This window comes from Diceros bicornis, chromosome X (genome assembly GCF_020826845.1).
Source record: "Diceros bicornis minor isolate mBicDic1 chromosome X, mDicBic1.mat.cur, whole genome shotgun sequence".
NCBI classification, from domain to species: Eukaryota; Metazoa; Chordata; class Mammalia; order Perissodactyla; family Rhinocerotidae; genus Diceros; species Diceros bicornis.
Window position 1 is genome coordinate 98,732,939 of NC_080781.1, and position 12,974 is coordinate 98,745,912.

General features: G+C 35.2%; 1 protein-coding gene across 1 annotated transcript in view; it reads left to right on the forward strand.

Moving 5' to 3' along the window:
- Window positions 1–12,974, forward strand: part of NRK (Nik related kinase) — a 141,270-nt gene that overhangs the window by 90,875 nt on the left and 37,421 nt on the right. Inside the window, exons 11-16 of the mRNA XM_058535097.1 lie at window positions 733–908; window positions 2,508–2,571; window positions 2,992–4,159; window positions 6,254–6,361; window positions 9,546–9,613; window positions 11,699–11,793. Coding sequence (XP_058391080.1) covers window positions 733–908; window positions 2,508–2,571; window positions 2,992–4,159; window positions 6,254–6,361; window positions 9,546–9,613; window positions 11,699–11,793 — 1,679 coding nt within the window. The remainder of the gene's footprint in view (window positions 1–732; window positions 909–2,507; window positions 2,572–2,991; window positions 4,160–6,253; window positions 6,362–9,545; window positions 9,614–11,698; window positions 11,794–12,974) is intronic.

Below are 12,974 nucleotides of genomic sequence, written 5' to 3' on the forward strand. Positions count from 1 at the left end.
ACATACAGCCCAGTTGTTTGGCCCATTAAACTAAATATCCACAGACCTAGAGAAGAGGACTTGTTCTCCCAGTGTGCTATAGGCCAACTAAACTTGGGACCCTTCTCACTGAAGGTTTTTGATCTAGTATCTGAAGCTCTTGCTTATTCTTAGTATTTATTGCTTGCCCTAGTAGAAATGGTGACTATGCTTTGATTGCTGACATTCTTCCTGTGATTCATTTTAACCCTTCCCACAGATTCAGGCTTTCTGGCCACATCTGTTTTCATGGGCCATTTAATTAGTTAGTCCCGGTGCTACTAGCACCCTTTTTTGGATCATTACATCTACATCTCTGTAGCTCAAAGTGCATTTGGTCAAGTGAAATATTCAGGCTTCAACGAATGACTGCTGTGGCTGACCCATCTAGTCTCATGGTCTACATATATCCCATTAACCACATAATTGCCATCCCACCATCTGACATTTTACCTTGTAAATACTTCTGTACTCACTGAAGTTTCTGCTATTATTTGGGTAGAAAATGCCATTGACTCTGGCCTCTTCTGAGGTTTGATTAGTGTTACTGTACAGTGTATATTGTCAAGCTGTAGAATATTTACCAACTGAAAAGACAATTATAGCTAGAGGCAACTCTCTCCAAAAATATGACCTTCGGAGTGGCATGTGGGTGCAGGAGGAGGTGTGGCAGGCCTGAGAATGTTCTTTATCTCTTTGATTCATTTCATTTAGGTCCCGCAAATTCCACAACTTCATGGAAAAGTGCATGATAAAAAATTTCCTATTTCGTCCTACGTCTGCAAACATGCTTCATCACCCATTTGTTTGGAACATAAAAAATGAAGGACATGTTGTTGAGTCATTAAAGAAGCATCTTACTGGAATCATTAAAAAGAGACAGAAAAAAGGTAGAATATGTGAACTTTCATTTACTGGAATGAATATTCAGATGAGAGTAGAATTTATTCATTTATTTTTTTCAGAAAAATAATATTTGTTTTAAGAATTAGGTTGAAAGTAAAAATTCTGAGGCCTTTGATATTTAGTTTTTCCATTAATATGCCATGAGCACTTAATTTATTATCTCTTGCCTGATCATCTACATACCTAAGATTATAAATCATTGCCAGTTACAACTGGCAAGTGTTCATATTTACAAGGACTTTGACACTCTCAAAGAGAATTTTGTGATGTACCAAATTTATTTTAAGAAAACTCATAACTAAAGAAATAAAATAAATAAAAAGATAACAAAATCTATATCCTGTTCTTTTTCGGCTAATATTTTAATTAACTCCAGTGAGATAAACAGCTTTGTAATTAACAATTTATTGACTGTTAATTTTGAAGTAATGTCTATATACCATACAAAGTTTGTTTTATGGCTAATCTCCCACTATAAGATGTAATTAAAGGAACTAATTTATACAAGTAAAAGTAAGCTTCTATATATTAATGCCAAAAATGGCAGGATGGATTTTCATCAAATCCAGAGAAAACTACTTAGGAAGTTCTAACTTTATAGGTTGTATGGCATATTCCACATTTAATTTGGGGCACCATAGGCTGGGTTGAGAGTGGTGATGAAATGGAAAAGGGGGAAAATACATCTGAAAAAGATACCAGGCATTCTCAGATTAGCTACAGGATTGATTGCAGTGGAGCTTCTTCCATCTGCATAACTATATATATCCTGTTTTGGAGTGAAGAAGCAGCAGGAATTAATTTATTTAACCATAATGGAGAATTCATTGGACCACCATCACATAAGCAGCCAGTCTCAAATGGGTGCGGGAAGACCTCACATCTACTTGAGAATTTGCTAATTTCCAGACTTGCAAGATTTCCAGAATGTTACCTGAAAGAAAAGTCACGTTTATATGGAGATTACATGGAAGATGTAAATATCGTTGCCCTAAACACTTTAATATAGAAAATTCAAAAGAAAACTCTTCTGTTTGTAAGCTTCTATATTTCAGTACAGCACAGCTGACAGGAAAGCTGAACATTTTCAGTGTGTTAAGTGTAAAGCCCAGAATTTAAATTTTTACCTTTTAATTGAAAAGACCAAAGATCTTGGTCCTTAATTCCAAAGATCTTCATTGAAAAGACCAAAGATAAGTGTGGGCCCAAGCCATGAAGTTCTTATATCTAGACCACATACTTATAAGCCATGCTCACCAACTATCTGGAGTTTCTCTTTTCTCTTTCTCCCTTTGCCTTTCTCAATTCCTTCTCTTCAGAATTGCAGCAATCAGATTGCTAAATTTTCTTTCCTATGCCCAGAGAAATTAGTCTGTATGGAATAGTTGCACCATGCTGCAAAAGTGGGCTAGGAACTAGAATATTGTCTACATCACTAACCAGGTGTGATTTGAAGGGTTATCTTCTTTTTGTCCTTGTAAATTCACTCGGTGTCCTGAACACTAGAGGGTGCAAATTGACTAAGGTAGATTACATTAATCTTGGCTGATTGTTATGCATTATTTTTTCTCTTTAATAAAAAGGAATACCTCTGATCTTTGAGAGAGAAGAAGCTATTAAGGAGCAGTACACCATAAGAAGATTCAGGTGTGTTAAACAAATTACATGTACAATTTCATGTTAGCAATTCACATAATACAGTTGATTCCATACTGTTGTATTTGACTCAGAAAAACTTTATCTTTTCTGATACAACAAATAACAGATCTCTACTTTCAAAAGAGATCTGAGTGGAAATGTTGAGGAAAAAATTTTATTACTACTCAAAGATTCTTTAATTTATGGGAATAGAATGATCAATTAGATTATCAGACCATTAATGTTGAGTATATTAGTAATACAAAGAATATTTCAGACATTACAGGAATGATTCAAGAAAGATTTACTGAAAATATCTTTATTGCGTAAAATGTTCATAAATAAAAGAAATAAAAGCATTTCCCCTGAATAGCTTCACTCCACTGACAACTCTAATTGTATGGCAATCATTTGTATGTTTATTTCTAGAGGACCTTCTTGTACTCATGAGCTTCTGAGACTGCCAACCAGCAGTAGATGCAGACCACTTAGAGTCCTACATGGAGAACCTTCTCAGCCAAGGTGGTTACCTGATCGAGAAGAGCCACAGGTCCAGGCACTTCAGCATCTACAGGGAGCAGCCAGGGTGTTCATGCCACTACAGGCTCGGGGCAATGCACCTAGGCCTCTACAGGGGCAAGCCCAGGCACCTCAGCGACTACAAGGGGCAGCTCGGGTGTTCATGCCACTACCAGCTCAGGTTAAGGCTAAAGCATCTAGGCCCCTACAGATGCAGATTAAGGCACCTCCACGACTACGGAGGGCAGCCTGGATGCTCATGCCACTACAGGCTCAGGTTAAGGCACCTAGGCCTCTACAAGTACAGGCCCAGGTACCCAACGAGCAGCAGGCTCAGGCCCAGCCCCAGGCATCAGAAGAGCAGCAAGATCTGGACCAGGTACCAGAGGAATTTCAGGGGCAAGATCAGGTACCTGAACAACAACAAAGGCAGGGCCAGGCCCCTGAACAACAGCAGAGGCAAAACCAGGTACCTGAACAGCAGCTGGAGGAAAACCGGGTACCTGAACAGCCAGAGGTACAGGAACAGGCTACTGAGCCCACACAGGCAGAGACTGAGACAGGGGAACCTGAGTCATTACGAGTACATGCCCAGGTGTTCCTGCCCCTACTGTCACAGAACCACCATGTGCTGTTGCCACTACATTTAGATACTCAGGTGCTCATTCCAGTAGAGGGGCAAATGGAAGGGTCACTTCAGGCACAGGACTGGGCACTAGACCCCCTGCAGGCAGTTGGCTCAGTTCAAGCACTGATAGAGGGACTATCAAAAGACTTACTTCGAGCACCAAACTCACATAACTCAAAGCCACTTGGTCCACTGCAAACCCTGATGGAAAACCTGTCATCAAACATGTTTTACTCTCAACCAGAACAGGCACGGAAGAAAAAATCAAAGGTTTCTAGTCTAAGGCAGGCATTGGCAAAAAGACTATCACCAAAGAGGTTCCGGGCAAAGTTATCACAGAGACCTGAAGAGTTTGAGCTCTCAGATTTAGAAGCCCGCAGGCAGAGGCGCCAACGCAGATGGGAGGATATCTTTAATCAGCACGAGGAAGAATTGAGACAAGTTGCAAATGTAAGAGTTTCTGATATTTTTACCGAGTCGTATATGCAGAGAAAATATGCTAGTTTATACTCATATTTTCCCTCCATAAAACCAAATGAAATAAATATTCCTTGTGTCCCGGAGAAGATTAACTAAATAACTTGTGCTTCAAATAAATTATCCTGAAATTCCCAGATAATTGTGACTAAATTTGAGAAAGAAAAATTTGCTTGAATGATCCAAGTAATTGCTTAATATCTGTAGAGATATAGCTTTAATTATTAATTTTCTACCTATTATTCCCTTAACCAGTAAAGGACACCCTATACACATTTAAAATTAATATTCTAGATCTTTAAAAATTGCTTTCTTAGTTCAAAATTTCAAATATAACTCATTAAAAATAAACACAAAAACAAATTTGATTTTGTTCCTCTCACTTCTAAGTTAGTTTACTTACTCTTTCTTCCCGTAGAATACTGAACTGTACTATTTAAGTGAATTGCACTGATTTTTGTACTTCAGAATGTTTAAATCAAGGTTCAAATGAGAAGGAAAAACAGTTTCCAAAATATTTTGTGTATAGTTACCATATGTATGTCTTGTCTTACTAATTTTCCACCCATTTTACATAATTAATCAATGAAGTGGCTACATAGAACATGACACAAGTAACAAATTCATCTCTGCACTCCTTTGAACTGTGGGATGCAATACATTGATCTCTTTGTCTTATTTTGGAATAGTCAATAAAACATTTTTTTCAAAATTCTATAATATAAGTGGGTAGAATTTGGCTGGAGTTGATGAATTCAATCTGACAAATCTAATCTGACAATGAAGAGTTTGTGGGCTTCATAAGTGAGTTAATGAGGTCAACAAAGATTAGGAGAGTAGTTGTTTTCTAATATTCCACAGCATCCATTTACGTAAAAGAAATCATTGTAAGTATCCTAAGTAATCCCTGGTATCAACATCCATTTATCTAATAATAACCAATGTAGTAATTATAAAGGAATCTTTTCTGAATGTCTGGATAAGGGAGTCTTTTGGTTTCTGTCCATTGAGCCAGTTGAACAAATGCTATTTCCCTGACATGTTTAACATGAGAAAAGGTAAAAACAACAAGAGAAGAAAGATTCAAAAAGGGAAATGGATGTCTAATCCCCCAAAACGTTGGAAGATAGGAAGAAAAATAAACCAGGTAGAGAAAGGGAGGTATGAGTCTAGAATGGTGATATTTGCCTGAAATTAGGGCATCTAAAATGCTAACGACTATTCTCAATGAGCCCTAGTAACAGTTGGATCTAATGGGTTTTGCATCTGTGAAAAAGACTTTCATGCATCCCTGCAAGACTTAGTAAGAGTAGCATGGCACATACTTACTATCTTTCAATATTATAAATATATATGTGAGAAGCCATTCTAAAATGAAAGAAAAAGTCAATAAATAATAGTTACCAATCCCATGACCCTAGGATCTTGTACAGGCATTCATATCTTTATGTGTGACTCTTAGAGAAAACATGAAGGAATAGAAAATTATTGATGCTGAGGTCTAAGTCATAGGTCTTTTGAAATACCTGAAAATTTATTGGAGTTTAGAGACCTATAAGAGTGCTTCAACTCACCAGAAGGAAAGAAAACACATTTTCATTACTCTCTTTGAGTTGAAGAAATAATATTGATTGGTTTAAATGGAAAAACAGAAACTTTCCTAAACTCCTAGGGCTCAATTAGAGATAAATATTTACACCGCTGTATTACAGATCTTCCATTGCTCAGGAGGCCCAAACTTTGTACTTATAACCACTTACTAAATGTGACAGTTTGGGGTTATGAATTAAGCTTTAGATCAGAGATTCTCAAGCTGGGTCTAATAGATGAGCTACAGGTGGTCAATTCAGACATGTGTGTCTATATGCAGTTTCCTACAGAGAATCTGTAGCGTTTCTCAGATTCTGAAAGGGATTCAAAACCAAAAACTATTAGAAGCTACTGGTTTAAATCAATTTTAATATTTGAAATTTATTCTTTTAAATTGTACATTAGGATGATGGAGTTGCTCCTATCATTTGCATTTTAACGACAATTAAAATATTTATTTTCCTTTTTGTTTCAAAGGACAAAGAAGATGAATCATCAGACAATGATGAAGTATTTCATTCGATTCAGGCTGAAGTCCAAATAGAACCATTGCAGCCATACATTCCAAATCCTAAAGGAAATGAGGTAAGTTTCTCAATATGAGTTACTGTAATATTAAGTGCCTAGAGCAGTTGTTCTTAAATGTTTTGGTCTCAGGATCTGTTTATGGTCTTAAACATTGAAAACGCTAAAAAACTTTTGTTTATGTAGATTGTGTCATTCAATATTTAATGTATTAGAAATTAAAACCAAAAAAATTTAAAACATTTATTAATTTAAAAAGTAATAAAACTATTATATGTTAACATAAGAAACAAATTTATGAGTTTGTTAATGAAAAATAACTATTTTCCATCTTGCTTAATGGAAAACAACTGGATTCTCATATCTGCCTCTGCATTCAATCTCTTGCCATATTTTGTTTAGGTTGAAGTATATGAGTAAAGGATGGCTTCTCACATATAAGTGGTTGGAAAGGGAGAATTTTCATAGCTTTTTCAGATAATCATGGATATGCTTTGATAATACACCAAAACTAAAGAAGTGAAATCTAAAACCATATCAGTGAAATTTTGTATATTCAGTAATATTAAAATCCATTGGTCTATTGTGTGCTATGAATAGATGTTTTGCTCATGCACGATTTTGTATCTTCATGCATTGATCAGTTGGAAAATATTAGTTTACTGTGTATGTAGATCTTTCCAAATGTTTACACATTTCATTATACAACATCAAGAAACAGCATTTGTTAACATCACAGTCAATTTCATCATAAAAATTATTGAATATTTATAAGCTGTCAAGTGCATGGTGACAGATATGAATTTAAAATTTTAATTTTCACTTGAAACCTCGATTTTATCATTGCTAACAAATAACATCAGTTTTTTCCTTGAATTTACAGGCTTATTTCACTGATTTTAAATAAAATGCCTGCCAAATACGCAAGTTGAATAATCATAGTTTGTCTTCTTTTAAGTAAAAATATTGCCCATGAAAAATTTGGGTAGTTCAGCTTGTAACACAATTGCACATCCCTTTTTCCTTGATCGTATCTGTTCTGGGCTGTAGTTTATGACAGGGTCTGGGTCATTTAATCTGTGGTTTATTTTCTTACACCGATGGGAATAATCAAGTCAGTCCTGGTGTCCAGGTTGGCTTTTGTTTTCATGACTATATTAATAGCTAATTAGCACATGGTATTGGCGAGGCCTGAGTTGCAGTTTCAATTCCTGTGAGGACAAGGTAGTATCATCGTAGCTAGCATTCCTAACAGCTATCCATCTAAAGATTTCTTGGCCACTAAGGGCGACTGGTGGATGGGTGAAGAACTCAAAAATTCTCGCCTTACTGATAGTGGGTCAGGAATCTCGTTGTTGTTCTTAATCAGCACAACGGCCCCAGATCACTATATTGCTTCTTTCAAGATTAATTTTATTTATGTATTTATTTTCCCCCCAAAGCCCCAGTAGATAGTTGTATGTCATAGTTGCACATCCTTCTAGTTGCTGTATGTGGGACACGGCCTCAGCATGGCTGGAGAAGTGGTGCGTCGGTGCACACCCGGGGTCCGAACTCGGGCCGCCAGCGTCGGAGTGCGAGTACTTAACCGCTAAGCCACGGGGCCGGCCAATTATCCTTTCTAAATATGTTCCTTCTGGTACTAACAGTCCTCTGAAGTGAATAACAGAGTATTGCTTTATAAATACTAACCACTGGCAGAAGGAACGTAAGCTGGATTGTGTTATTTAATCACAAGAAGTAATACATCTCCCTCTCTGCCTTATTAAATGATGACTTTTCTCTTACTCTCAGATAATAATTAATACCTTAAGCGTGATACCTTAAGCAGAAAATATAATGAGCTGTATCTGATTGGTTTGGAATACATCATTTGCTTTAGTATATGCTATTCTTACTAATCATTTTCTTCTCTCCATTTTTCAGACCAAATACAGCCAATTCATATTAGGCATTAGCCTTTCTTATTTTCGGCCTTTATCTCTTCTGAGTAGCTTGGCCTCTGGTTTACTAGTGTCAATAAACTTTCTGAGATCAGCTTCATGGACGAGGAGGCCTAAACTGGGTCAATATGATGCCACTTATTTGAAACAAAAGTGGAAAAAGTCAGTCAGATGTCTGTCCTGCATACTGCCAAACATCTGGTTATATTTGGAAATACTCATTAGCAAAACATGTGAATTATTGATAACATTTTTCATTTCTTAACTATCTGTCTTTTGGAGTGTAAAGACAACCTTGATAAGTCACTACATAGAGAAAAAAATAGGGTAGTAAGATTAGTATAGTTTCTAGAAACTATAGAGTGATTTGATCAGCATGAAAATGCTAGATTTTTTTTTAAAGTAACACATTGAATTTTCCTTTCTAAAGAATCTGGTGTGACTTCCTCTTGAATAGTCAGAATGACCTATTTTTTGGGGTAGCTAAAAACTATTTTGAGTAGAAACCTAGTGATATAAAACTAAATGAGGCAAGACAACACTGCATGGCCCTATCTACTAATGTTAGCAGAAAGTAAATATGTCCCAGTGATGGAGGCTGGCTCACTATATGAGCTCTTTCTTGAGTGTTTTGTTGTATTAGATGAATGAATGATTAACAAAATCCAAATTAATTCATTTAGAATTGAAAAATTATTTGGAACACGGATTATGACATTACAGTCAAATTGTAAAGTGATAAAACATACTTTCTAAAAGATGAGACGTTTTTGACTCGAGAGATTTTAATGATGTGTATGTGCGTGTGTTACAAGTTGAAAATCCAGGGTTAACTTAAAAGAGTGAGTGAGTGAGAAGTTGGAACTTAAATTCTGAATGAGAAGTTTGGACTTGATATAAAAAGTAATATGAAAACATAGAAAGAACATTAAGTTAGCAGTTGGGAGACTTACATTCTGATTATAGATATTCTTTGACTTGGTGTAAAATTCTTAGAAAACTCATTTTCCCTCTCTGGGCTACAGATTCCTCAATAATAAAATGAGAATGTTTGATTACTGATCTCTAGAAACGGTTATTATACTAAAATTCAAGGACACCATCAGAAATTATGGTTAAGTAGTTCTAATGTTATACTATAAGTAATTATGAAAATATGATCTATTTATAAAAATCAGATTTTGTAAGTTGGATTTTTAGGAAAATATCTGTATATGAAGAAAGGAATCTTCCTATAAATTAATAACTCAAAATAAGTTGTGCTCAAGTATTCTACTGAAGTATTGCATTGTTTCTTTAAGGTCCAAGAGAGATCTACTTCTATGCCTTACAACCAGGATCGTGCAAACCGTGTCAAGTTCTCTTCAAGGTAGGAGTCTCTGATTTCTTTATTCAAATTGCTCACAATTTACTATCAAATGGAAAATTAAAGCTTATTTATTTGACACTAAGTTCTATATGAAGTCAAAACTAAAATATTGGTGACAACATCATCATCAATGATATTAGTCATATTTAAAACCTTAACTTCAATGATCCATTAACTAGGTCTTTCACATTTGGACATACTGCAATCTCAGTGTCATTTAGTTTGATACTTAGCTGGTAAATCCACAATTTATTTTTTTTTGTGAGGAAGATCAGCCCTGTGCTAACATCTGCCAATCCTCCTCTTTTGTTGCTGAGGAACACTGGCCCTGGGCTAACATCCATGCCCATCTTCCTCCACTTTATATGGGACGCCGCCACAGCATGGCTTGCCAAGCCATGCGTTGGTGTGCGCCCGGGTTCTGAACCGGCGAACCCTGGGCCGCCACAGCGGAGCGCGTGCACTTAACCGCTTGCGCCACGCGGCCGGCCCCTGAAATCCACAGTTTAATAAAAGAAACAACAATGAATTCTTTGACAACTTTCAATTAGTAATTTACAATAAAAGGACGTGAAATTTCACATGTATCATGTACTTCAATCACACATTTTATTATATAATACATCATGAATATCATGTACTACATGATAAAACACATACACAAACAATCTCTAACCTCAGAAGCTAATGCCACAGAATGGGCAAACCTGAAATGACTGACGGGAAAAATCAAATCTGAAACTCAATATTATGTCAATGATATTATGAACTAGTCACTGTATTTTTTATCTCTGTAATATTGATGATCTTCAATAATTTTCAAAGATCATGTTTCATATTTTAGATATGCAATGTGTTATATTTGAAAGCTAAATTTTAATATAGATTTACTTTTAAAATCATACCCCCTCTAACCCCAACTCATAGCCTATATTTATTTACTCAGTCATTCAGGGAATATTTCTTGAGCACTTACTATATTCAGGATACCGGACAGTATGGTAAAATGGCATCGAGTTGATAGTATGTAGTATGTATACTCCTACCTCATTATTTTTTTAAAACCCCATACATTTATGTCCTTAGATTTAACTGGTGTGCAAAAATCTTGGAAAACTGGAAAGCAAGATTGGGAACTTTCTCTTTCTCTGCATTCAATGAATGAGTTGTCATGGTCTTTCTGACCTCAAAGGGAAAAACCAGTTTAGTTTCGTATATCTGGTTTTGATATTATGGGGTATGACTTTAATAAAATCCAATATATAAAAAAATAAAAATAAAAAATCCAGTATATAAAAATCAATATTGCTGTTAAACTGGAATTGGTTGTTCACATTACAAAAGAGTTTTTGAATTTATGAATAGCAAATATAATAACTTTAAATGTGGTTAAATTTATAAAATTAATTTAAATGAAACTCGAGCCTTTCCTGAAATTTGGGGTCATAGAAAAGACTCTTGCCTGGTCAAAGTCTAAATCAATAGCCAATGTCCTTCTTATATAGAAATTCCAAAGCAACTATAACATTTAGCAGCACTGGTCCAAAAAAGCTTTCTAAATATTCCCTGAATTTGAATAGTAAAAACTAAAGTGCCCTATCTATGTGTCCATCCATCTAGCTGTCTCAGTCAGGAACAGGACATTAAAAAACACAAATTTCAAGCACCCTGAAATCAGGATGATAATAGTGGAATATTTGAAATAGCAATAACTTAGCTTTTTTATCATGTTAAAATCCTCGCATACACTATAAAGTTATGTTTATTGCTGTGTTACCCAGGTAATAATAATGTCTGAATATTAGCTTAAAGAAAGTTTATAGGAATTTTTAGAAATAAATATATGTGAAGGAAACATATACTATATGGAAACACTTTTTTATATTTTGGAAATTGTTTCTCTGTTCTAGATAAAATAGCAGGTTTGGGGAAAAATGGAAATTGGAAAATGTTACTTAAGCTCTACTTCTTTTCAGTTTGGTATATGCCCGTATACTTAAAACATTTTGTTGATCTTGATGTTGATTTGTACATTCCCTTTATGAATGATAGGACATGGCACATGCTTTTCTGTCTTTTCATTAGTGTTCCTCAGCGGTCTCTTTTGGAACAAGCTCAGAAGCCCATTGACATCAGACAAAGGAGTTCGCAAAATCCTCAAAATTACCCAGCAGCATCAGGTGATTCAAAGCCAAAGTTTAAACAGTCAAAACACAAAGCTAATGTTTAACAGTTTATATTGCAGAAGTCAAGAAAGTATTTCAAGAAGGAATGAATCAAAAGTGTTAAGGAGACCAAGTAGGATTAAAACCAGGACGCTACTGGATTTGGCAGTTGGGTGGTCAGTGGCGACCTTGGAGGAATGGAAAGTAATTTTTCTGAAGTTTCTTCTTTCAATTGGGTAGTAGTGAGGAACATATTTAGGGAGGCAGAGGATGTCAACTTTAGTTTCTATAATTGGAAAGGAACTTAGGAGAGGCCTCTCACCTGGTCTAGAATTTATTGGCAATCCTCAGAATAATGAAATATTAGAGTAGTTGTGAGCGTATGTTTTATTTACCACTTTGTTATCTCACCTCCACAAAGTAAGATATATACAGTATCTCATAAACATACCTTAAGGTTACAAATTGATGTTTTTATTCAAAATAAATGAAAAATTAATAGAATCGTAGAAAATAACTTCACAAATTGTGATATGAATTTAAAACAAGTGTTTTATTTTACGCGGTGCTTTTGAGAGAGTTTAAATTAATTATAGATTTGTTATGATAAACAAAGCCAAAAGTTGTGCCTTGGATCATAAAATCTGAGATTATCTACTTTTATGCAATTGAAGTAAGGTAAGCAAGGACAAAATGTCTGACTGAGTCCCCATGTCGTCTGTAAAAATGTAGCATACAGATTTTATTAAAATGTTAATAATAAAAAGGATATATAGGTATACTGTATGAAAATCAGTTATTTAAAGACCTGAACTTAAAAACCCCATTCTTCTTAGGAGACTCAGATAATGGCAGAATTCTTTTAAATATTATCTTGTGAGGAATAAGATAAGCCTGTACCACATCTACAACAATAAACAAACACATAGAGACAGAGATTGGATTGGTGGTTACCAGAGGGGAAGCGGGGAGGCAGGACGGCGAAAGAGAGAATTCGGCACATGTATGTGGTGATGGGTTGTAATTAGTATTTAGGTGGTGAACATGATGTAATTTATGCAAAAATAGAAGTATAATGATGTACACCTGAAATTTATATAATGTTATAAACCAATTTTACTGCAATAAAAAATAAATAAATAGACCTTTACTGACAAAAAAATAAATAAATAAATAAATAAGATAAGCCTGGATGA